At 45.1% G+C, this 26,479-nt stretch overlaps 1 protein-coding gene across 4 annotated transcripts in view; it reads right to left on the bottom strand.

Moving 5' to 3' along the window:
• The window catches only part of LOC104632129 (mitogen-activated protein kinase kinase kinase 3), an 82,593-nt gene that overhangs the window by 39,775 nt on the left and 16,339 nt on the right, over positions 1-26,479 (bottom strand). For 3 of the 4 annotated variants that reach the window (XM_075746754.1, XM_075746756.1, XM_075746755.1), the window contains exons 2-3: positions 19,656-19,735; positions 3,415-3,524 (exon numbers count right to left, since the gene is read on the bottom strand). In XM_075746754.1, coding sequence (XP_075602869.1) covers positions 3,415-3,524; positions 19,656-19,659 — 114 coding nt within the window. In that variant the 5' untranslated portion in view covers positions 19,660-19,735. The remainder of the gene's footprint in view (positions 1-3,414; positions 3,525-19,655; positions 19,736-26,479) is intronic. The other variant, XM_075746757.1, reaches the window with a different exon arrangement.

Here is a 26,479-nt window from a genome sequence, read left to right as displayed (position 1 = left end):
ATGGATGTGCACAGACACAGATGCAAAATAAATGTTAATATAATTGTTCCTTTCTCCTCTGTGCTTTTGTTTGGGATTTCTAATTCTTTGTGGTTTCCCTTCTTACCCCACTCAACTTCTTCCTTAGCGATCACAATGCAGATCTTTATTCTGCCGTTTCCTCCTTCCCCTCTTCAGAGCCACTGCTATAAACAAACTCCTTTGTCTGTTCCGTCCAGGAGACTGCCTGAAAGGACTCCTTCCAGCCGTGCCAGAGGATGCATGAGGAATAATGGAGCGATAAAAGGAATAATGGAGGAATAATAGTGCAGATGATGCACTAGGAGTAATGTCAGGATGATCCTTCTGTCCCCAGAGAACAGCTCACTTTTAAAGATTGTGACTCGCATGCAGAAGGAAAAGGGTGTCCATCTCTATCCCTCTACCCTGGTAGAAAGGCAGCGGCTGACATACCTGACCATGACTCGGGAGACTCCAGCTCAGCCATCACATCTGCTGCCAGCTTCACATCTAAGGAAACTCATCTGCACTGTGTATCGAGCACTGCTGTTCTCATTTCCAGTTTGTTCTACCATGAGGCAGTAGACATCCAGAAATTCAGCCTTAGTCCTAAACTCATTTGTAAGGCAAGCAACTTTTTTCTTTTTTAAACATACAATTTGCCAAAGGATAAGTTCATTTCATAAAATGATCCGAAGCAAAACTGTCAGTATTTTTTGGGAAGAAATACTGTGCAGCACACACCACCACAGACTGCTTTCTCGTGCAGCCCAGGCCTACCAGGAATACCATCTTGCAGGCTCCAAATTCCAATTTCTGTCAAGAGAGCACTAAGGAATCCCTCCAGGAGACAGGGATGAGCTAGCACTTTGCTTGTGTTTCTTTGTGGACCGAGAAACTGCTGCAAGCCGCAAAGGGACAGGCTAGTTAGTCAACACATTCTTGTTTAAAGTGTTTTTCAGTGGAAATTTGGAACACTGACTAAAGGATTCCCATGCCTCAGAAAAGCATTTTTCCATGGAAAAAAGAAAGTTGGGGTTTTTTTAATCTAACAAGTGAACATCCAGATCCAAGTATTTCAATGTGAGCAGGTTGCTGCAGAGCCTCCTGAGAGGCACCTACAAGATTCCCGAGTGAAAAATTTAGCATCTAAATGCCCCATGCCTCAGCCCTCCCCCTCCAAGAAGAGAGACTGTGCAGTGCATCCTTCAGCCCAATCAGCCAACCTGATCGCAGAAAAAAAATAAAATAAAAAAATAAGAAAAAATAGAAGGGAACACTAAGTACTAAAGGAACAACAAATCACAGGCATGACAACAGCATTTCCAAAGCAATCTTTTCGCCCCCATCAATTTCTGTGCTAAAAAACAAGAAAAAAAACCCCTAAAAGTGACCCAAACAAGTCGATTAAAAGTTTCTGAGCTGCAAATATGAACCAAGTCCCTAATTCCACCTATTTTGGCCACTCCCCATCTCACAGACTAGACTCCCGTCGTCCCGCGAGCCAGACTTGTTCCAGCAAGTCCAATTGAGTGAAGCAACAATTCAACATACTCCAACGCCCTTCATCTCGTGGGGCCTGTTGGTCTGAATCCTCAGCCCCGGATGCGCGAGGAGAGCGGGATGCTGACTATTTGCGCCTCCTCCATCAGAGAGCTCTGAGTAACTATGAGCACACTGCTACAGCTGCTCTGCTTCGGGCTAAAAAGAGAAATCGTAAAAAAGGAGGCAATGTTTTTCCAAGCATCAGTATTGTAATTGGGAAGAACAGTTTGATTCCTAATATAATAAAATCAAATGCAAGAGGCAGCCAACAATTCTCAAGCTAACAGAGCACAACATAACTCTATTGGTGATTTATAAATGAAGATACAGAATGGATGGGCTGTGGATACAAATTTGATTACAAGACTTCAATTTTATGAAACTTTTGTAGATAAGCATTCAGCCAACAAAAACTATTATTTTCCTTATTTTCAGCTAAATATTTGATTAACTGCCTATCTGCAGCATTCGTAACAACAGTTCTCAAAAATGACAGCAGGGATCTCTTTTTCTGTGAGAAAACAAGTATGTTACTTAAGAGGAGTCTAAAAAGCTTTGCTATCCTGAAAGCATCCTGAGATGGCTTGGTATGGTCCCCACCCATCAACTCACAGAAAACGCTACCCTTGGAGCCATCCAAAGCTGTGCTGGATTGTCTGCTTTGCCTGCAGCTGCAGAGAGCCAGCTCTGAATTTCTCCAGTCAGTTTTGTAAACATCTTGGATTTATTTCAGCATGGGCTGAACACAAATCCAGTGATTCAACTTGGACAGCTGCTACCGCCAGGACACACTTTAAAACGCACTTGCTACGTGCGCACGTGTTTTTGTCTGCATGTGTCTAGGAAGCCTACAGGGATTTGGGAAAGGATTTTTCCCCTCTGCATCCAGAGTTCTTCGTTAGTAGCACAACTGCCATTAAAATATGCATGATGACAGTAAATGACAATTTATTTTGTTCCTCGCTAGGCATTCAGCAATTACAAAGTTGATTGCAAGTTTATACTAAGCCATAGCACTAGAAGTAGAATTCCAAGAGGATCTGCTTCCATGCTCCTCCAGCAGCTTCCCCGTCCTCTTAATTATTTTTCCCCTTCTTTTTTTTTTTTCCTGCTATTTTGACAACTGAATTCTTTCTTCACAACTTCTGTGTTTGGATAAATTTTGTTCCATACGCAAACAGGCTATTAAATCCACTTTAGCTATCGTATCAATGTCAGCGAATAATTTCTGACATTGCTCAAGGGACAATGTTTTTGCTCACTACATCAACTGTGAATGCACAACAGGGCCAAAATGTTTGGTTTTAGGAGCATAAACACCAGTAATTAATATTTAAACGCTTTATATAAGAATGACATTATTACTCCCAAAAGAGCCTGGGTGTCTACAGCCCAAAGTTGGCAGTCTGTCCTTCAAATATCTGAAGTAAAATGTGCACATGATAAATATTGTATTTCATCAACGCTGTCAATAGAAAACATTTGTCTAATCCAAATCTTAAACCTGCATAGCCTGAAACAAGTTCTACTACTTTCAGTGCTAAGCAAGAGAAAGAAGTGCCTTGGATTTGAGATTTAAAATCAGTTTCAGGCTCTGTTGCTATATTTGTGAATGATTTGGGGCATCACTCTTCTCTGCTCCTCCATTGCCCTTCTGTGATATGAGGATGCCTGTAGCTTCTTTTCAGCTCTTCAAAAAGAGGTCTTAAAGCTTATTCCTCCACAAAATTGTTATTTCTGACATGCTGAGCTACTGCAGCACTTATTAACTTCAGCCCCAAGACTCCAACTCTGTTCTCCCAGCATGGTGAGCACCATGGCACCTATTTGGTCTACCAGAGCGTGGGGTGGACTCAAGCAATGCCTTACCTGTTTGCTGGAGTGGACAATGTTTTTATTCCTGTTGTTGTCCAGCAGCCCCCCACATTTGCCCAACGCTGCCAAATCCTTCATAATAGAGTTCAGAGCTTCTTCTTCATCTGCAAAAGACAGACAGACAACTGAGGTGTGGCAGGGCAACCTCACCCCTGGAAGTGCAGAGTAAAAATACAGCAATGCAAATACAATCTTTCAACCCAAATGGGTCGAAAGCCATGATGTGCAGCCTTCCCGTTAAGAGATGCATTCAAAGACCACACTGTGTCTTGGAAATATAGGATTCTTCATCACACGCAAGACAGATCCTCAGAAAAGCCAGTGGCTGAGTGTGGGTGGCCACTGCTCCTACAGCTCGTAGCCCGTATCTGCTGCCCATGGGGCTCTTTGGAGAGGGACTCATAGGCCAGATGTACTTTCCAGGGGGCTGGATCCAGTTTGTGAGGTGCAAGATGATGCTCTATAGGACAGAAACCTTTCAGGACCCACAAAGCTCACGCAGGTGATGGAGTACATCACAGTTCCTCATCTCCTCCTTTCCTCCCTCTTCATTAAAGATGCTCAAGAACCACAACTGATTTTTAAAACTAGAGCCAGTGAGAAACCAAGGGAGAGGGCAACAAAACCATTACAAGAGGCAAGAGACTCGACTATCCTTGATAGAAGAGACACATGCTCCGAGAAGTCATACAGTATTTCTGATTTCCGCAGTAACTAAAGACTTTTGAGGAACATACTCGATCTGAAACCAATCTCCTCCTTCTCAACACTTTTACATCTGTGATCACGGTCTCCTTAAGCAGCTATTAACTATTTCATTGCAAAATACCAACCACAAGCACTGAAAGCCCTTTCAAGATCTTGGGCATCGCATACACATTCGGAGGGTGTGAAAACCCTTTGCATGCTGCCATGTTCATGACAGAGTGAAGACAGGGAAGTATTAGGCACATGCAGCTATTACTGTAAAAATACAAATACAGCTACTGCATTTCGTGTAAAACAGAGCGTCTCCAGGGACAGAGCCACCCCTGCTCCAAGGCAGCCTGCAGATTTAACTCAGTCTGCAAAGATGTGAAAGATGATAAAAACTATATGAAGTCAGATGGAACTGGACCCAAATATTGATGTTCTTTCCCCAGGAGATATATGCCCTGGATCCTCATGCTCAGATACAGCATCACCTCCTCTTTTCCTGCTTTTCCTGTTGGGTTGTATCAGGACTGAAGCTGTGAAAAAAATAAAAGGTGTGAAAAAAAGACTTCTCATGCATGCTGTGCACCCAGAGACATCTCATTAAAGAAATAAGGGGAAAAATGGGGGGAAATGTTTAAAATCCAGTGTTATTTTTATTTTAGAACTCAGAAATGAGCTCTAATGCCTTTGTCATCAGACATTAGGAAAATGCCTACATTTTCCTGTAGGCAATGTGTGTGTGTGTATATATATAAAAAATAAAATTAATAAAATAATAACATTCATATCAAAGTACATTAAATTGCAATTCTTCTCCTCTTTCACATTTCCCTACCCACTAAAAACACAGGTATGTTTTTCTGGAGGGGTGGGAGGGAACATAACCTGAAATGCTACAAGAAAACATTCAAGAAAAAGATAACTTTCAGTTTTAGTTCAGGAAAAAAACCCAAAAGAACTAGAATGTTCCCATAGTTTTGGTTTTGGTGTTTTGTTTGGGGTTTTTTTTGTTAAAAGGGACCTTTGGGGACAAGCAGTTTTCCAGGCAGATTTTGTAGTAGGAAAAAAACCAACACAAAAAAGAAGAAAAAACAAAACTTTTTTTTTTTTTTTTTTTTTTTTTGTGGAGGGGGAAGGGAAAGGGGGGAGGGACAAGTTAAAAAAACCAAAACACAAAACCAGAAACTCCACACATCACCCTCCAGGAATTTTCCACCAAAGCTATAATCTCCAAAATGCCCCTCACCCCTTTCTTTTTTCCAACCCCAGTGACAACAAAAGTTTCCTGAACTCACTGACACAAAACACAGTCCGTAATGTCACGGGGAAACGGAGCTTCAATGGGCAGTGGTAGAGCTGGGCTTTTGCTGGCAAAACCACCCGATTCAGCACTGCCCTCCCACCTCCAAACCTCCCTGGACCTGCCTGGTAGCACCTGCCAGTAGATGAACCTCTGGTTAACCCACTGGTGCCCTGTGAGGATATTCCAGGACATGTACGAGTCAGCGTTGCCTGTCACAAGAGGAGATGGAAGGAAAGACAGAAGGAAAGACGGAAGGAAAGACATATTTCTAACATTTAGGCTGTCAACTCAGCATCTTTGTTCCTCCGTCTACTTGAAAAGCCAATGCCAAAGAACATTCTGAAGAGCATTTGAGAATGTTTATAATAAAACATGAATGTTACTTGCCAAAAAAAAAAACAAAAAACCAACACATCCAAACCATCACTGCTACAAAATAAGATAAGAAAACTTCTTCCTATACGAACAGGAAAAGTTGTTTTCTGTTGCTGGAGTGTGAAAGAACACAAGCAGCACAATCAGAAATATGTTATTTCCTTGAAGAAATGTATTTCTATGTGCTTAGGTATCTTTTAAACTACTTTTCAGTGTGGTTTTAGCCCAAAAGAACTGCAATTTCAGAGGGACTATGACTTGAAGCCTCAACTGTTCAAAACAAAGTGAAAAAAAAACCCTACACCATGCTCTGAAAGAACTTCAGTGCAGGAGCAGAATTTGCATCATTGGTTGCAAAACTGACACTTCCCAGTCCTCTCCATGACAGCTTTGCACAGGAACTGATGCTTTCCAGACTAAGCCTCTTGCCCATCCTAATTACTGCTCTTGGGGTCTCCGAGCTGACTCCAAAGAAGGGTGGAGAACCTTGTTCCATGGAAACAAGCAGCCAGCTCAGCCAGTTCAGTTAAAATTCAAACAAGCGCTGAAGCTTACTGGATAATTAAACCCAAATGCCATTCCCAAGCCTCTCCAGTGAAAGGGGCGTCACAGGCTGCTCGCTCTCTGTTTGGCTCGGTTTGCGTGAGCAGGGGGTGCAGGATGGATGGCTCACCCTGGGAGAAAATGCTGGGGAATCAACAGGAATCCCGTGCCCAAGGGACATGCAAGATCTAGTTCTCCTGATCTAGCATTGGCAGGACCCAAATATGCTTCAGCCTTGTAAGAAGGCAGTACTGAGACTACGCAGCAAACATCTTCCCAGGCTCTGCCATGGCTCCAGAGCAAAACAGCTGCAAGTTGCACAACACCAATGAAGTATCCGCAGAGCTCAGATGGACTCAGAGACTCATGGAAACCAGTGACTTTGTGCAACATGAGCGGGCTCTTGCTCCTGAACAACCTTCTGGCCTGTTTTGTACAAGTTCACTTTGGGTATTGTAGGCTGACAGGACGAATTATTTGTATAACAAAGCCTGCTCTCTCCTCAGCATGACATATAAACAGGAATATTTCTACTATGGAAGAGCAGGACAAAGAAAAGCCAATTACACAGAGAGCAAAAATGAAATATAAAAATCAATTGTGTTTGACACTGTCCCTTTGTCCCCTGTGTCTTCTCTTCCATCCTCAGCTCTTTATTTTCAGCTATTTCCCTTCATAGGAAACTCATTTCTTTCTTCTCCAATTTTAGAATCATAGAATTGTTGGATTTGAGTTGGAAGGGACCTTAAAGCCCATCTAGTTCCAACCTCCCTGCCACGGGCAGGGACACCCTCCACTAGACCAGGTTGCCCAAAGCCCCATCCAACCTGGCCTTGAACACTGCCAGGGATGGGGCAGCCACAGCTTCTCTGGGCAACCTGTGCCAGTGCCTCACCACCCTCACAGGGAAGAATTTCTTCCTTATATCTAATCTAAAACTATCCTCCTTCAGCTTAAAGCCATTACCCCTTGTCCTATCACTACATGCCCTTGGAAACAGTCCCTCTTTTTTGCATTTTTGCCCTTTTAAAATCCTCTTCCTGTGACAAAGCTCATTTGATCACATCACCAGCCCATCCAACCACAGACCACTTCCAACCAAATATAATAGAGGTCTCAAAGAGAGCAATTTCCCAGAGGTTTGGGGGCAGGGGGGAATATCCACAGTCACATAAAGGAGAGGAACACAGAAAAGTCATAAGCACTCCCAGGAAGCAATGATGAGTTGAGCTATAGTGGACATTTAATAAAGTACACTGATCCATTTTGGCAGGATCTTATATCAAGAACAGAATACCTCCTTCTCTCATCAAGTTTTGAGTTCTGTAACATGTTAAGACTCACAGGTCCCAGGCACTACCAATGTGAATTTTGGGCATCCGGCACTTAGCAAAATCAACTATGAAGTAAAATCCAAAAGTTACAAGATGACAAATCTCTCTGCCCCTCAGATACACGTTTCCAGCACTGCTACACGGCTTTGGTTCCAGCCTGCGTGCATGAGAGAGGAACTTGGAGTTTCAGTCTTAGTACAGCAGGCTCACTGCTGAAGAAGAAAAAGAAAAAAAAGCTAGGGAGAAATAGCAAGCCTGAAGGTCAACACAGACCACCCAAAACAATTCAACAGTCAGGAGAGAAAGCAAATGAAGAAGGGACAAAGGAATAATTTAGCTGTGTTCAGATGGTCTAGACAGTGCTGTTATTGTTGGCTTCACTAATAGGTCATTACTAAGAGGCAGCTTACGGTAGTTCCATGAAGCTGCTTCCATCAACACTGCAAAAAAAAGCATCAGCTGGATGAAGCACACAGAAAAGCCTGCAGAAGTATAACAGAGTCCTGTAAAACACGGCAAGTTCTGATTTCGGCCTCTCACACACCAGGCAGAGCCGAAGCTGGGAAAAGTCGGGGAAAAATCCTGGGCGTTGCAGAAGGGAAGAGTATTGTCCTCTGAGTCATTACTGAGCAAGGCTGGAGCGTGTAAGCTAAGGGGCCGCACGTTGTCATATACGCTTCCGCTTGGATCCAACGTAAAACCACAGACGTGACCACTTGTGGTCTTTAAAGATCCCACTGTGCTTTTTGCAACTGTGATGTTGACAGCCCGGTTCAGCCATTGTGCCTGTGTAAATTCCAGCAGCACCCTCCATCGCTAGCATCCACCTCTCTGGAAGGTGATGCAACTGCTGGGGATATCCCCAGGCAGAGGGAAGAGCTCTATAAAGGCTAAAAGAGGATGAGGAGAGGATGGGAAGCCTCACAGAAAGACTGTCACTTTCAGTAAAAGCCCTTTCAAAAGGCAAGACTTTGAACAGAGTGACAAAAATACTGAAATATAATAAAACACAGTGGAAACAAATATGGAACCACATGACTATGACACTGACAATCTTTGGCCTGCAAAGGACATCAGCATTTCGTTTTCTCTAGTTTTGGAAAACATATATTTGTTTGATTAACTGGTATACAATATTTATCATTTACTAAGGAGAGCTTCAATTGAAAACCAAGACTCACTACCTCAGCATCAACCAGTACCTGCAAAGGGCAGTCTCTGTCCTGACGGACTTTCAGTTAAACTGTCAGATGGAAAGAGAGATGAGCTGTTATTTAGGTCTCATTTGATGGACAGGAATCTAAGACAGACAAAAGTCTTGCTCAATACTACACAAGTCTGCAGCCAGAGCTAAATATTAATGGAGCTTAACTTCACAAAGGACTTAATTTGATCCAGCCTTCCTGGCTGTATGCAAAGGCCACAAACTCATTTAGCAGCCTCTGCATCACGATCTTGACCTGAAATCATGCAAGACAGCCTCTTCTCAGAAAGCTGTCCAGAAAGTCTCAGTTCGAAGAGCTCGCACACTTATTCCAATAATCTCTTTGTAACAAATATCTCTCAATTCCAGTTTAAGCATATCTCATTTCATATTCTACTCATTAGATCTTGACATCCCTGTATCTTGGACACTCCTCTATTAACAGAATTCCTGCGCCCCCATCTTCTGCAGGTATTCACAGACTGCAATCTCATTCCCTTTTAACCCCTCTTCATTTAACTAAATGGAAACACATAGCTTCTTACATTAGAGTAATCCTTAATTCATTCCTACAGCTCTTTCCAGTTGTCCTTTTTTCATTTTTTTCCTTTGTTAGAAGGTCAACGTCATACCAGTCCTGGGTTTGCCTTCCTAGTCCAGGGAACTAGACAACACTAACCTATGCAAAAGCAGGTGTCAAAGAACTTGCTTATAAAGACAAACGCTGCCTTTTCTCCAAAAGCCAGAGGGAGAAAAAAAAGCTTGGAGATGAAGAGAAACCCAGGACTTTGGGGTTTCTTCAGTACCAGCAAACGCCGTCAACAGACATGTACTGCCACCAGGATTGGGCCACGCGCAAAATACCAGCAGCAGATGTACCAAGACAGCATGGACTCAACAATCTTAAGGGTCTTTTCCAACCTAAATTATTCTAAATAGCAGAAGGGATCAATTGGTAAAGAGTCACAGTGACTGTGCCAGTCGATGCTAGGAAGGAGACCAGTGACCTAGAAGCTCAAGAGCCTGACCTGGACCATGAGAAATGCCCCTAAACAAGTAACAAAGGGACCCAGATACTCTCACAGGCAGGTACAAGTACTGGTTTGTGATTCATGCTCCTTAGAAGGGCTGTGAATGACCTGTAGTAAAAAAGATTGCTGCATGCATCTGTCTAGTCATGGAGACACAGATAAACCTCCATGTAAATTAAACCTGCATGCTCGAATCATTTTGCCACTGTCTGCAGCAGCATTCAGTATCCGATAAAGAGAAAAATTATCCAATTACCCTCTCCCAGTCCAGATTACTGCGCACTACAGCAGACACACCATTGGAGCACGTTCCCTTTGCAAGTCAGCAAAGACTCGCCAGCAGCTGGATCCTGCTTTCACCCTCCTGCAACTCCACCCAAGGGATGGCAAGGTCACCCCTGTGTACGACTGGAGGGCAGGGCACAACTCAGCAGGTCGAACAGAGCAATTATACATGAGGAAGTGAGGAAAGACTCTTCTGATACGCAGGATTTCTTGGCAGGAGTTTGCTCGCTGACGTCTTAAGCTTAGGACACACAAACTCACATAGATAAACTAATGCTGTGAGGTGCTGGGGTTTCTTGAAAGCACATTTCTCCTTATCAGGAAATTTTGATGCTAAAGGGTGAATCACCTAATAGATGTAGAAGATTATTAATACCTTACCTGACAAATTGATGGTAAACATTTGCTCTCCATAAATGACATCAGTTTGGATTTTGAATTTTGCTTTTATAGCATAACCAGTAACTGCTTTGTAAAAAGAAACAAAAAACCAAACACACCAGAGACTTTTCACAGCTACAGATGTCCATCGTGCCAAATGCCCAATAAAACATCTGTGGCTTTAGAGTATAGTTATACTATCTCACAGACCCTTTTCTTATGGGTAGAGCTCATTTTGAGAGTTCCTGCCTCCTCTTCTCCTTCTACCCCATGCTATCCCTCAAGTGATGCATACAACTACCAGTAAAATTGCATCTGAGAATCTGTTTAGATCAAACCCAACCCTTCCCTTTATATCCCTTTGCAAAAGGGGAGAGAAATTAATGCTCAGGAATGGGACTGGGGGGAGGCAAAAAACTGTTTCAAAAAAGCTAAACCAGTTAATTTTAAAATGATAATTAGTAAAACTGTGTATCACATATATAACTAATTCTGATCACCACAACGACAGGACCTAGTTAGTCCCCAAAACAGTCATGTACACAAATAAGCGAACACCTCCAACGTAGTATTAAGTGGTTGGGTTCTTAACGTGTCTATAAGAGCACTGAGCAAACAGCAAAAGATAATAAACTGGCAAATAAACGAATACATTAGGTCATAACATATTTGAGATCCAGGGTGTGAGATAAATGAAGAACTTCAACTGCCCTTTGAACTTCCCCAGGGAAAACCAAAAGCTAAGGTAACGCTACTGGGACTGCACCTCAGTTTAGCTGCGGTGAGAGCGATGCCCTTAAAACATCGAATGATCAGTACCTTGCAAACACCAAAACCTTTCAAGGGCATTGAATGGCAAGTTTTATCACTTACGTACAAGTTGCAGTGGCTGATCCCCAAATCATACAAGAAATTTGTCTTGACAAACATGAAGAGCTGTGGCACAATACCATCATACCCTCGTCCCAGGATTTACCAGGGACTTTTGTAATGGAAAAGGACTCAGGATCCAAAAGGTGTTTGGTTTAGCTCAGCAGGGAAGGAAAGCAGCGTTATGTCTGTGGTTCACTACAACCCTCCACTCCCAAAATAGCTATTCCTCTGTAAAATTCCACGGGATCAGAGCCGCCAGCAGAGGTTTCCCATGCTCTGCACTGTGCCGCCCTCCTCCACAGCCCCATCCCCATGCTCACTCGTCCCCACATGCCCCACACGCAACCCTGCACACATGGAGGGCGGCGAAGCTTGGCTAAGAAGCCATTTCCCCCCCACCCCCCCTAGATACAGCCCGTGCAAAATCCTGACAGCTGGATTCAGTTAGGGCAAAGCAGCTCAGGGACAAGGGCATGTAAACTCTGGTGTTACAGGATGAGGAGAGCTGCTCGGAGGCTGCACTGTGGTGGGTATCCGAGCTGGACAGCTTGGAGGGGGGCAAAAAAAAATTTAATCTTTGCCCTTGTGGGGTTTATCCCATGGCTTTCAGATAAAGGCTCAGGCACAAAACCCGGCCTCCTCCCTCCTTCTCATAGCCCCTCTCCTCCAGCAGCACGGTGCCGCTGGGCCCTGTAACAACCTGGGGGGGGTGCAGCCATGGCACCCCACACCCTTCGAACCCTACTCGGCTAATGGGGCAAACATCTGGGTTAAAATTGGGTGGCATTTGGGGTGTGTGTGTGAGATTTGCTGAAGAAGGCAGAGTCGGGGAAAACAGGCATTTCCCCCTCATATCCAGCCAGCAACTTGGATCCTGGAGCCTGAGATGTGATGGTTCAATAATACAAAACACAACAGTTTTCAGTGATATAAAGGGTTTCAAGTGCTTCTCTGGCACTTGCTGACTGACCTCTCAACCCTGTCACCACAGGGCAGTGTGGCTCAGCCACCACGGCACCCCAGGCTGCAGTGGGGTGCACAGGCCCAGTCACATCCCCAGGCCATGGGGGACAGGACAAGACTACCCTGCTGGGCCAGTCATACCCCCCCATCTCAAAGAAGTCACCACTCAAACACTTCTCCAGCCCCCAGCAGGTGTTGTTTCGCTGCCAAAAGGGTGGCAGCATGGTGCCTAGCTCCACATCAGCCCCCAGCACACCACACAGAGCTGGGACCCACAAGAGGAACTCTGAGCTCAACACCTCTCAGACTATTTTTATTTTCAGTCAACTAAGCAAGACCAGGACCCAAGCCCTGCCCTGTGACCCTCCATAGCCCATTGCCAAGTTGCCACCCACTTTGTCCGTGCTGCCTTGCGGGCCCCCAGCCAGCTCCCCTACCCCCGGGCTGCTCCCTGTAAGGGCAGCAGATGAGGCCACCCCATATGGGGGGAGGAAGTTGGCCATACCCACACACACAGTGCCAAAGCATGGGCCGTGACACATTTTGTTGGCTGACACAAGTGTAACTGGGTAAGTTGTTTTGCCTCTAAGCACCTCTAAACATGGCTGTGAAGCAGGGACCATAATGCAGGCCATGTTTGTAAACCCATTTGAGGCACACAGGGAACAACGAGAGCACACTCTGGTCCCCTACTACCAAAGCTCATCAAGAGATCGAAAGCATGGCAAAGATAAAAGAAGCAAGTCTCTGTTAGCCAAAGAGCATTTACCCTACAGAGCACCAAAGAGAAACTTAACCCAGCCTTGACCGTTGCAGCTGCCAAAGGCTTCCCAGCCCTGAACTGGCTCCTGCACTGGGTGGCTCCCAGTTAGAGCTCTGGGGAAGACGGGAGGCAGAGACAGGAATACAGCAGCAAGGGCTTTCCTATAAAAGCACAGAGTGCTGTGAGATAAGCCGTGCTAAATCTCTGCCTCTTGGACAAACCCGTTGTTTCTCATTTGCTTTTGCAGATTAGTTAGTCTAGCAGATCTCAAACAGGGGCTAACCCTTAAAAAGCAAAAATAACCACATTTAAGAAAATTTTGTATGCTCATAGCTCTGCTGAGCATTAAAAAAAAAATTAAATACAAGGGCTGTTTGTTTTTATGGCACGATGCATTTTGTCTGCAAAACTCCTCACCACTTCAAAGGTACCATGTACTGGTTTCGCTCTCTCATCCCACAACAAACTTTCACAGCTTTTTTGCTAGTGTTCCCCCCTCTGCTCCACAGACACTAGCTACCTTTTTCTTTAATGGATTAACATAATTAAGTTAAACTTGGGCCAATTTTTCCAGCCCGTTTTCCTGCTATGCTTAAAATTTCCTCCTTCTGAAGAAGGGCTTATGCACCTAAAAGACAGCCTGGTTTTTTTCCACCTCTATCAGTTTGGTCTAATAAAAGATATTACCTTTCCCCACAACCCATACCTCTCTGGAGCACACTTGAAAGGAGGAAAATGTTTACCCAGCAAGAAACATAGCTGGCCAGTTATTTCCCCTGACTGCCTCCGATACCTTTGAAGGTTATTTGCAGGCTCATAAAGACTTCTTTCTCCCTCCCAGCCCAGCTACTTCCAGTGCTCAAAGCCACAGCCCAGAGCCCATGAACTCTTAATCTGTTGCTACAGCAACAGCTTACACGTCCGAAATACAGTGATGCAGGTCCAGTCCTGCATTCCCCGGGTGCCCAAAACACCTGGAGTGACCCTAAACAAGCTCTGGATGCAATGAACGTAACACCGCTAAAGGGAGAAGACATGAACACCTCTTAAAAATAACTAGAGCTAGAAAGCTCGATGTGCCTTAGAATAAGATGAACTGCTGCAATTTAACCTGTTCTGTTTTTTTTTTTTTTTTTTTATAGTGCTCAGCATACAAAGAACAAGTGAAAAGCAAAGGCACTGCCTTAGATTGAGGCATGAAGAAAACAAGGGATGAGAGAGCTGAGACATCAACTCCTGCATCCATGGGGATAGGGAAAGTCAGTCTGTTCTTCCGCCACCAACTGGGACAGTTCTCTCCATCCCAACAGACCCCCCAAAAAAAAACCCCCACTGATTTTGGTTAAATGGCCAGACCATGGCTGGGCAAACAGCCCCCCTCCTCCTTCAGCAAGCTGCCTTGCCTTCTGCCAGCCCAGCCTGCAGTCTTCTCCAAACACACCCGCTCTGTCAAGGCCATACCATAAATAAGCATCATTCTCCCATCTCCTGCACCTCAGAATACCTTTCGGCTGAAGCTAGAGTCACACTCCCCCCAGAAAAGTACTAAAGACCTGAACCTTTGAATTATACGTACGCACGCTGAACAGAATAGATATGCGCTCCTGAAGTTTTTATCACCAGAAACACATGCGCGCACAGACCATTTCATAACCAGAATTAAGAATATTCAAATCACCTTTAAAACAAACATGCTGGTGCCTTTTATACCAACTTCCGCAGGTTTGGGTTTTTTAAGAATACTTTTACTGTGATATTGTGTTTAAACACAGCAATTTTAAACACAGCAATTTTTAGCCACCATTGACCATAGTCCTTTCATTGTGCTGTCCACTGGAGACATGGGCATCTTTTAGAAGCATCACAGGCACTTGCTGGTGCCCAGCTACATTTTGATCAAATTATAAAGAGGTCTTGGACCCTTGCGGAGAGGTGGCAGATAGAAATGGACCGTGAGCTTGAGAAATTGCTCTGTGCCAGGAGTGAGAGGTGAGACACCCTGCTTTAGGACACAGAGGCACGTGTCGCTTGGACTCTTGGAGGCCTGAAAAGAATGGCAACCAAATAACCATGCTAAAAAGGAGTTGATTATTCTTCCAACCAGCAGGAATTACAGTTCCCAACTGACAGCAGATAACCACTTCAAGGCTGCGGCACCGTTCTGGATGATCAGTCAGTGTCCAGCAAGGCGTGCAGGGGATCAGCCTTCCTGAAGATGTCTCAGACCCATGCTCAATCATCCTACCCCACTTCACCTCCATACCCAAGACCTGACCCACTCAGGAAACATGTGGTCAGCTTCTGAAGTAGTGACTGAACACCAACAGCATGGCCACATCTCTCCCCCCAGAAATCATTAAGTCCTTCCAACATCATTTCCACCTACAAACCACCCCACTATTGCCACCACCTTCCTTTTCCGTACAAAGAAAGTCTAATGCTTCAGTACAAATACAACTGTTACATGTCTGGAGTAAAGTGTCCCAGGACAACGCTAAATGGGAGTCCAAGTGATTTACCAAAGACCAAAGCATGAAGAAAAGCCAGAACAATTCTGTCCTGAGATCCTGTGTTGTATCCAGCTGCCCTTCCCTCCAAAATTAAGCCCTCTATCCTGCAGAGATATGTCCAAGTCCTTCACAAACAGCATTAAGAGAATAAATAAGCATTAAGTGACATGATCATGGCCATGTTTACACATCATAAGACCACCTCTGCTTAGGCTGGCCCCAAGCTGGCACATGTAAAGATACTGTCTTGGACCAGCAACAGCAGAGCAACCTACCTACAGCGCTGGGATGCCATGGCTGCAGAGAGCTAGTCCAAGCACCACAGCACTGCATGACACAACCAAACTGCTCTGTCAGAGGTACAGCACACAGAGATGCCAGAAGTCCCCAGTTCCCATCTTGTGGTCTCCACACAAGGTCACGCAGCTTCCCTAGAACACATCCAGGAGTGAACAGTCTTATGCTGAACTCTGAGACACTGGGCAGACTATAAGTAGGATCCTAGGAAAAGAGGTAGACCTGGAACAGACCTTCAGAGATCACTTCAACACACCTCCTCTGTGGTCCACCACAAGGAAATTAATGACATGACTGCAAATTCCCTGCTGTCTCCCATCCCAACATGTAGAAGAAACATAAAAAGAGAGGGAGAAGTGAAACTAATTAAACCTCAAAATTCAGCCTAATTTTCTGTGCGTCAGCAAAGCTGTTGCAATGATCCTTTAACTAACAAACACCACTCAGTCACACTGATCAAAATACACATCACTTCATCTGTCTTGCCCCAACAGTCAAGCCAGAGACCAGACTCAGGACCGCACCATGATCCTTTCTGAATGCAGCCTGGCAGATCTAACCAGTCCTTACACAGCCATTGATGCTGTGAAAAGCTCCAAGCAATGACATCTCAGGAAAGGAAAATGCACAGCACCTTCCACCCACATGCAATTCTAAGTAGAACTGCAAATTAGGCTGAAGAAGGGTAGATGTACATTAGATATTAGGAAGAAATTCTTCCCTGTGAGCGTGGTGAGGCACTGGAACAGGTTGCCCAGAGAAGCTGTGGATGCCCCATCCCTGGCAGTGTTCAAGGCCAGGCTGGATGGGGCTTTGGGCAACCTGGGCTAGTGGAGGGTGTCCCTGCCCGTGGCAGGGGGTTGGAACTAGATGGGCTTTAAGGTCCCTTCCAACCCAAACCGTTCTGTGATTCTATGAAATCTGCAGAAGACTCCTACCAATTCAGCTTGCCTTCCCAAAAAACAGTGTATTGTGAAAGCGTGCTCTCTTCACTACAGTATTCCTGCAATTACTGCTTTCCCCAGTGTATCTCTATAACATTTACAGATGACAGTGTGAAGGCACCTTGAGCAGTTTGCACCAACAGCACTCTCTAAGTCATCAAATTGACCATCTGCTGAGAACTGGACTGGAGCCAGTAACTCATTCCCTACTGGTGCTCTGAGCAAGTCTGAACCTTCCTTCTTAAAAAAAAATTTAAAATATTGCATTGACGAAGGAGTGCTTTTGCCTTCAAAGTGAAAATGTTTCTAAAAAATTTTGGGGTTTTTCACGAGGGATTTTAAACTGAAATTTGTCATTCTTTATGTTGAAGAAGCAGGTCTGGACTTTCTCATGTCCAGCCCCCCCCCCCCCTTTTTTTTTTTTTTTTAAACACTTGGCTTTAAACGAGTCCTCTCCTCATAAAATCTCTCTTCTAGGTAATAGAGAAAGAGCAAAAACTCTAAGGGATTAAGCAATGGGGCAGTGATCGTCCCCCTGTACTCAGCACTGGTGAGGCTGCACCTCGAGTTCTGTGCTCAGTTTTGGGCCCCTCATTACAAGACAGACATTGAGGTGCTGGAGTGTGTCCAAAGAAGGGCAACAGAGCTGGTGAAGGGTCTAGAGCACAAGCTTCATGAGGAGTGGCTGAGTGACCTGGGGTTGTTCAGCCTGGAGAAGAGGAGGCTGAGGGGAGACCTGATCACTCTCTACAGCTGCCTGAAAGGAGGTTGTAGCCAGGTGGGTGTTGGTCTCTTCTCCCAAGTAACAAGTGATAGGACAAGAAGAAATGGCCTCAAGTTGTGCCAGGGGAGGTTTAGAGTGGATACTCGGGAAAATTTCTTCAGCAAAGGAGTGGTCAGGCAGTGGAACAGGCTGCCCAGGGAAGTGGTTTGAGTCACCACCCCTGCAGGTATTTAAAAGATGTGCAGATGTGGTGCTTAGGGACATGGTTTAGTGGTGGCCTTGGCAGTGCTGGGTTAATGGTTGGACTTGATGATCTTAAAGGTCTTTTCCAACCTAAATGATTCTGTGATGGAGTAAATACTGCTTTTCTCCTTTCTCCAAGGGGAAGGACAAACTGTTAAAGTGAGGCAATGGCTTCACATTTTTCATTTTTTAAATTCAAACCACTACCAAACTGCATCACTTGTCTACCAAGTTTGCAAGGACAATCCCTAAATTTACTGGTATTCCCCTCTACCTTCTTTTGTATTTTTAAAACACCATTGCAACCAGCCCTAAAAAGTCTCGGATGAATTTGTGTAAATGCTGCAAAATTAAACGTGCTCATCTTCAACCAGGACTCCTCTGAGATATCTTCCCCTTTCTTGGGTCACCAGGTCAGGAAGCCATTTCGGAAGATGATTTCAGGCTCCTCTTCTGGTGAAGGAAACAGGATCGATTAGCTCCACATGCTAATCGAGCACCAACACCCATGTGAAGTAGAATCTGGCCTCGTTCGTCAATCTGCCGAGCCTTCTCTTTTCAGCAAAATCAAAGAAAAGGAGCAGAAACCCCTACAGTTACTGGAAGTGCTACTGGCTGGCAAAATGGCTTGTAGACCACTTTGGAATTGTTTTTGTGGTCAAGATTCATTCTGCTAAGAGCTTTCTCATACTTTGCCATGCTCATAAACACACAAAATGCCAGCTGAATCCCAAACCCAGCAGTGTTGCTGTCAGTAAGGTATCTGTCTCCTGCAAAGCCCTTTAGGAGGAAGAGGAAGACACCAGGCAATCCCTCCAGCTGTGTCCACCTGTGTGACAGGTTACAAGCAAAGCAGCAGAGCACAGACATTCTCCTGCAACTAAGTTATGATTTTGCAAGAGTAACATGCTAAGTTTGATGGCCAACAGCATGAGAAGCTGAAGGAGGCTGGGGCTCTCGCACTCATCTCCTCCTCATGTGAGACAACACCAGCGATCTAATTATTCACATGCTAAAACTGAGAGACACCAGCACTTCCACGTGATCCCAATTTCTGACATAAGTTTTCTTTAGCAGCAGAGATAAGATCAAGATCCTTGTGTACCTCCAGAACTATAAATAATTTCCACTGAAAAAAAAGTCTCCCTCAGCACCACAGAGCATCTGATACACAACTATTTAGACTAGATATAAGGAAGAAATTCTCCCCTGTGAGGGTGGTGGGGCACTGGCAGAGGTTGCCCAGAGAAGCTGTGGCTGCCCCCTCCCTGGAAGTGTTCAAGGCCAGGTTGGATGAGGCTTTGGACAACCTGGGCTAGTGGAGGGTGTCCCTGCCCATGGCAGGGGGTTGGAACTAGATGATCTTTGAGGTCCCTTCCAACCCAAACCATTCTATGATTCCAGCAGAAGAGGGAGAAGGTGCAGGTAACCCAGGTCACCAATTAGAAAAACAATATACTCAGGCTCTGTTTGAAACAGAAAATTCCTTGGAAGAAGAGATACAGGGAATGAAGATGCTCTGTCCATAAATACAAGGTAGACTTGAGAAGAGACTCCACCTAGAACATGACCCATCAGATCACACTGATGTAAAGAGAATTAGTCCAATTTTGGCAGCACTGGAAGACAAAAAAAATTAGAAAGCAATGTAATATTCAGCCAGACCATCTTAGCAATGTCTCCCACTCTGCTGTCATACTTGGTAGCCCCAACCAAAATTAGCAGACTGCAGAAAATTAATTGCTTCAGGGGAATCCAGTTCTTACCCATCTTTCCATCTACATCAGGCCTCCATTCCACCGGTCCCAGGCACTTGTACCTTATCCTCCACTCTCAAGCATCCACCCTGCAATAACAAACATACACAGAGTTTACAGATTAATTTTGACATGTCAGTGGGGACAGAGGCTGAACAGGACCACCCTTCACAAAGCATTTCCTCACCATCACCTGGGCTGGAGGAAAGAGGAGAATCATTTCGTTAGGAATTGAGACCAGGAGTCTGCCCTCCTCTACATACCCCAAAAGTAACACACTGCAATCCTGGTACTTTTATGGGTTTAAAATCTTGGAGTAACCAGCTTATGTTTGTGCCACAGGTGCCCTTTTGTTAAGGGCAGACCATCTTTAATACCTTACACTTTTAATGCATTTTTACATTATTTAATGCAACCCTAAAGCAATACCATCTTTAATGCACTACATTTTGCAGCATCTCTATGGGATAACACTCACTTGGGGAACAGACTGACAGCAGGACATGGAAAATCGGTCCCAGAGGCAGCCCGTACCAAAGCAGAAACCTAAATTTAGGTCTTCCAAATTCCAGCCAAGGTTCCTCAAGGCTGGACTAGCCTTCCTCTGGCCGCACGGGAAAAAAACCTGAGTCTGGGCAGCAACGTATGCCCCATACGTCCCTAATGGGATGTCTCTACAGTCAACGGCCACTCATCCGCCCACTCATCTGCCCAAAACTGATGCAGAACAGGGTTCAGTTACCTGGCATACTGCATTTAGCCAATGCTCTGTGCCCAGCAAAGGGATTTTTTTTGCTCATTGAGAAACTTAGAGTGTAAACCTGAACCTGCTGGAGTCAGTCCTGCTCACTAGCAGAAAACTTCATTTTAGACTGAACAAAGGCATAACCCACCTCAAGATGGGCACCTTTTAAGCAGCAGCATGATAGAAATGGTCAGCAAAGACCAGCCCACTTTAGTTGACTGATAAGCACACAGATTTCTTGGCCATAAACTTGTGTGGTAGCACAAGTAAATGGAGAGGCATCTAAAGTACTTCAGACTTGCACGGAGAGAGTAAGATATTCCTGTCCTGCAGTCACTGCAGGCAACATCGCCCCAAAGTCAACGAGAGCTGCGTGTGCCAGAGATGAATGCTACAGCGTTATGCATCACAGATTGGGAAGACGGAGTAGTAAAAGGCACTTTGAAAATCTCCCAGGTCAGTCGAATCAATTTAAACACAATAAAAAAAAAATCTGAAGTGAAACAGGACTGGCTGCAAACGTGGATTAAAATGATTTTCTGCAACTTCGGCGCCTTGGTGCTGGCGAGCAGGAGGATATTTATCAAGCCTATTTTGAGAGAGACGAGCAGGAAGGGAAAGCGATAAGAAAGCAGCAGAGGCGGAGAGTGCCCTGAGGTACGTTGTTCCTTTTGCTGCTGCAGCTTCCTCTCAGGACAGCACCATTTAGCTTAAGAGCCCATGGCCACCAGGGACTCTGCTCTGTCCGTTTTCAAGATAAAAGAGGAGGCAAGGAAGTAACTAACAGGCTTGGAAAGGTTTAAAGCCTGCCTTGAGAAGGAACTGGTCGGTCTATGCAAAAGTGGATCAAGAGAGCAGAAAAAAACCCCACCAAAAAGCAGTGTAAAAATTCCATCTGATTATAACAAGAGCAGGAAACAGTCCAAATCTTCACCGCTTTTGCTTTTAAAATTGATGCAACACTTCCAGCAATTAAGCTGTGTGTAGAGTTTGCACCAAGGGACACATGCAGATAGCCTGGATTAACCCTCAATTCCCGGGCTAGCCCAGGTTAACTCTCCCGTCAGTATAACAGACTTCTCTAAAGGCTTTTTGGAGATCTTCCAGACCTTTACAATCCATATCTAGTTACAAAAGCATACACCTACAGATATCATGCAAATGAACCCTGGAAAAACATGTGACCTTTCCATCAGCAGAGCCCTGACCCGTGCTCTTCTCCATCATCTCTGCCATAGCAAGTCCCAGAGACCACCCCACTGCCCAGCTCTTGTGAGCAACCCAGCCTCCACATGCAGTATGGGAAATCTCCACGGACACACGAGAGAAAGAAGGTTTTCTATTTTAGCAGATCTCTTCAATCCTGAGGACAGCCAGCCTTCAAATTGGACTGCAAACACTGGTGACTTCCGTGGCTTCCCAAAAACACATACCAGCAGCTTCCTGTTACAGAAGGACAAATTCCTGTTTCTAGTACAAATTCTGCTCTTTTATTATCTCCCTTAAAAAACAGAAGGGGAAAGGGGGGAGGAAAAAAAAACTTTTTTCTACTCCAATGCACTTCAAAGCAGCATCCCCCTTCTCCTCCCACTAAGCTCCCTCACCAGAGCCTTCAAGTGTTGGCAGTTTACAACACAAACCAGTGAGCATCCCAAACTGGGCTACTGCTTCACACTCCACCGCTCTCCCAGACCCAGCAGAACCAGGCTCCACTGTAAATCTATTGTAAATCTCCATCATCAATCTACAAACTACCGCCCTGGTAACCTCGCCAAGCACAAACGCCTCCTACCAAGCAATGAAAGTAAGAGCTCATCAAAGCGTTGGCTCCCAGGGACGTTGGGGCGATGCAATACTCATATTCTAGGTTTGTGTCATGCACGCAAGAGACTTGGGCTGCTCCTGTCTGCTCAGGAACCTGCTGGAGGTTACTTAACCTGCAGGAAAGCCCAGTATAGATGCTCTCATCTAGAATAAAAGCAGCTTCGATTTGACTGAGCTGAACTCAATTCTGCAGCCGAGGTGGCTCAACTTCGTTATGGTTACATGAGTGCAGAGTATGAATATCCATGTGACAGCTATATGTAAGATTATTTATCCACTTTAAAAATTAATCCCAGTTCTTCCTTTTTCTCTTCATACTCCTGGCTGGGAAGGGATTAAGCAAGACGGAGTTTGAGGGAGATGAGCAGCAAAGTACTGCCCAGCTAGACGTGACTGCAGCCTCGGTGCATCTACATTGACTAAAGCAAAGCAGGGGAGGAGAGGATGGATGGAGAAGAGCAATTTTTCCCTGGATGTGAGGGAAGACAAAAAAGTGACTGGAAGAGACTTACTAGGGGGAAGGACTTCAGATGAGGATTAGGAAAGCAGGAAGAGTATAGTCCAACGTTGAGAGCTGGAGTCACTAGCAGTCTACCATTGCATTGAAATGGGATTTACAGTATCACCTGCCCAAAAAGGGTTGTCCTTACCCCACAGAGGCTCAGCATCCATCATAAAACCTGGCCTCCAAGTCAGGATGTCTTGCCACAACTGCAAGTGACATCTCCCTCTGCAGTTTATCATCCCCAGGCTTCCAGGGAAAGCAGCACCTACTTATTCCTGCCTGAGCACCACTTAACACTTTGGGTTGAAGGTGTAGGGACACACCACCGTAAAAAAATAATAAGCCACAGTTGCCCCTGAAATACAGCTCAGCTGGAAAGCTACTCAAACTAGCATTGCTAAAATTGGGACTTTCCTTGTTTTTTCAAGCAGCAGGGAACAACATGTTGGGCTCAGAGAGTTTAACAAGCAAGAGTCAAATGGAAAAAATCTCTCCTTTTTAAGAGTTGACCACATTAACTTTCAGCAAGTTTCCGGGAGTCCTGCCAGGGCCCTGGAGTTTTGTATACTACGGAACTGTTAAAAATATTATTGTAAATGTTATTTTCAAAAAGCTTCAGAGGCCAGGGCTGGGGTAGTGTTAAAAACAACAGCAAAGCAAGTGAGATTGTATTCTCATCGTTAAAACAAACGTATGCATGCTGATAGCTCAAACAGCCTGCAGGCTTGGCAAAGATGGATTCAAGTGCAAAGAAAGAGTAGTTAAAATATCACAGGTTTCCTCAGATCATCTCAGCCTCATTCTTATAGTTTTGTTCTAGATGCTATAGGACATTTGACCTAGTACACGTAGAGCTGCCCTGAAAATGGGATCCATATTTAGGGGCTACACAAAAGAATAAATTTTGGAGACACTTCAGACATGTAAGACCCTACTCTCATGGCATTTTTCTGCTCCGGTGAGGATGCGTCACACAGGGTTAGTCAATAAGTAGCCATTTAAGACTGTGCATCTCTGTTTATGAGCATGCAACTGGGAGGGACTTTTTGCAAACACAAGTGTAACTGGGCCAGGTTTGCAGGCGTATCTCACAGAATCACAGACTGGTTTGGGTTGGAAGGTACCTCAAATATCATCTAGTTCCATCCCCCCTGCCATGGGCAAGGACATCCTCCACTAGCCCACGTTGCCCAAAGCCCCATCCAACCTGGCCTTGAACACTGCCAGGGAGGGGGCAGCCACAGCTTCTCTGGGCAACCTCTTCCAGTGCCTCACCACCCTCACAGGGAAGAATTTCTTTCTAATATCTAATCTAAATCAACCCTCCTTCAGCTTAAACCCAGTCCCCCTTGTCCTATCACCACATGCCCTTGTAAACAGTCCCTCTCCAGCTCTCCTGTAGGCCCCTTTAGGTACTGGAAGGTGCTATAAGGTCTCCCTGGAGCCTTGTCTTCTCCAGGCTGAACAAGCCCAACTCTCTCAGCCTGTCTTCACAGGAGAGGAGCTCCAGCCCTCTCATCATCTTCATGGCCTCCTCTGGACTTACTCCAACAGCTCCATGCCTGTCTTTGTACTGAGGACCCCAGAGCCAGATGCAGTACTGCAGGTGGGGTCTCATGAGAGCAAAGGGGCAGAATCCCCTCCCTTGACCTGCTGGTCATGCTGCTTTTGATGCAGCCCAGGACACAGTTGGCTTTCTGGGCTGCAAGTGCACACTGCTGGCTCATGTTGAGCTTCTCATCCACCAACACCCCCAAGTCCTTCTCCTCAGGGCTGCTCTCAATCCATTCTCCACCCAGCCTGTATTTGTGCTTGGGATTGCCCTGACACACGTGCAGGACCTTGCACTTGGCTTTGTTGAACTTCATGCGGTTCGCACAGGCCCACCTCTTGAGCTTGTCCAGGTCCCTCTGGATGGCATCCCTTCCCTCCAGCATGTTGACCACACCACACAGCTTGGTGTTGTTGGCAAACTTGCTGAGGGTGCACTCGATCCCACTGGCCATGTCGCCGACAAAGGTGTTGAACAGTGCCAGTCCCAGTACCGATCCCTGAGGAACGCCACTCTCCCAAGTGGGCTCAAGGGACAAACTGCACAAGCCAAGATGAAGAAGAAGAAATCTTTCCTGACTCTGATCAGGCTGCTAAGGAAGCAGTGATATATGCACGTCACCACAGGTCACTTAAGGAACAAGCCAGCGCTCTGTGAACTACAGCGCATTAAGCCCAACAAGCAATTCTACATGAACATGCATCAGTTGAGGTTTCTCCTCCCCATTTTTGGGCACGGCACCTCAAAACTGCTTGAGAATCTTTTGCACAACATATGTTGCTGGGAGAAGAGATCTGTGCTTCTTTAAGAGCCGTCGTGCACGATGGAGGACACCTTTAGTCAGTGACCCAGCAAATGTAGTTATATTCAATAGCTGCTTCTAAAAAAAATTTAAAAATCTCCTGAGCCATTCATTCTGTTGATTCCAGCACAAGTAGAGTAAGAGTTCTAAAACCCACAAGACTCCTGCTGTTAACTTCCATGGCAGCTCTTTAAAACAGTCACAGAGATCTTAAAACCTCTCTCCTCTCAACCCTTCCTCTTCCCGCAAATGATTTTGTAAATGAAATGTTGCGGACAGCATGCTCCAGTAAGGTTTTTTCAGCCAGTTTTTCTTGCTTTACAGTAATAATCCTTTCACCAAATTCAGTGGAATAATCAGTAATTTATACTGGCATATAAAATAGCTTTGGTTTTGCATACAGAACTCAAACTCCTGGAAACCCATAAAACAAGGAAGCAATCAAAAGGATTAGAAAGGACTCTTCTATCAGCAAAAAAAAAAATCAGACAACACAGCCCCATCAGGTCAGAGTTAATGGTTGTGGGGGGTTTTTTTATATATATACACACGCACATATAAAACAGACAAGTCAAGCAAAGCAAATTTCCAGAGAACACACGTGGTCCCCACCTGTTTGGTTTTTTCCTCGCATCAAGGTTTGCACAGCGCAGAACTGCATCTCTACTGAAACTGCACTTGTTCCAGAGGAACTGCCTCCTCCAGGGGCTGGCAGAGCCCAGCCAATTTGCAGACACCCCGATTACACCCCAAAACCCACCTCAAATGCTGTGCCTAAATGAAAACTTTTAAATCAGGCACTGCAGTAACAGTCTAAAGGATCCTTATCTCCTGCAACCTGGTACATTCATCTCCCCAGAAGTCAGCCAAGCCATAATTATTCAAATGCGCAGCCCTGCCTGCTGAGGATGAAGGTCTGCAGCTAGAGGAGAGCACTGTTCTGCACCATTTCCCCTTTTACAGGCAAAAATCTGGTCCTCAGATAGTTATCTGTGTATTTATAAAGCAGAGAGGAACCCTGATGTATGTTACACCAACAGAAACCCTCTGATTTCAATAAACATACCCCCTAGGTGAACACAGCAAAGGGGAAGGTGTATCTCTATGTATAAGATAAAAGCCAACGCAGAAGAGTGTTATAATTTCTTCCTCCTGCAGATTTTCATGACCTTAGTTTTGTGTTTCTCCTCAAATGATTGAAGACTTCATGGGAGGGAAATGAAAACAAAACAAAAAAATATCTGGAAAAGTGAGGCTTCAGGTCTCTTTCTTCTATGTCTCTGGGAAAAAAAATTAGGAAGAAGGACCAGAAACCAGAAAGGAGGAATAGACACTAAAACCTTCAGATGAAATATGCCCTCAGAAAAGCATTTGTCTCAAAGCAAAATCTTTCCTGCACAGCATC

Source organism: Balearica regulorum, chromosome 2 (genome assembly GCF_011004875.1).
Source record: "Balearica regulorum gibbericeps isolate bBalReg1 chromosome 2, bBalReg1.pri, whole genome shotgun sequence".
Taxonomy (NCBI): Eukaryota; Metazoa; Chordata; class Aves; order Gruiformes; family Gruidae; genus Balearica; species Balearica regulorum.
The sequence above is the reverse complement of the archived record's forward strand: the minus strand, read 5'-3'. Positions and strand labels throughout refer to the sequence as shown.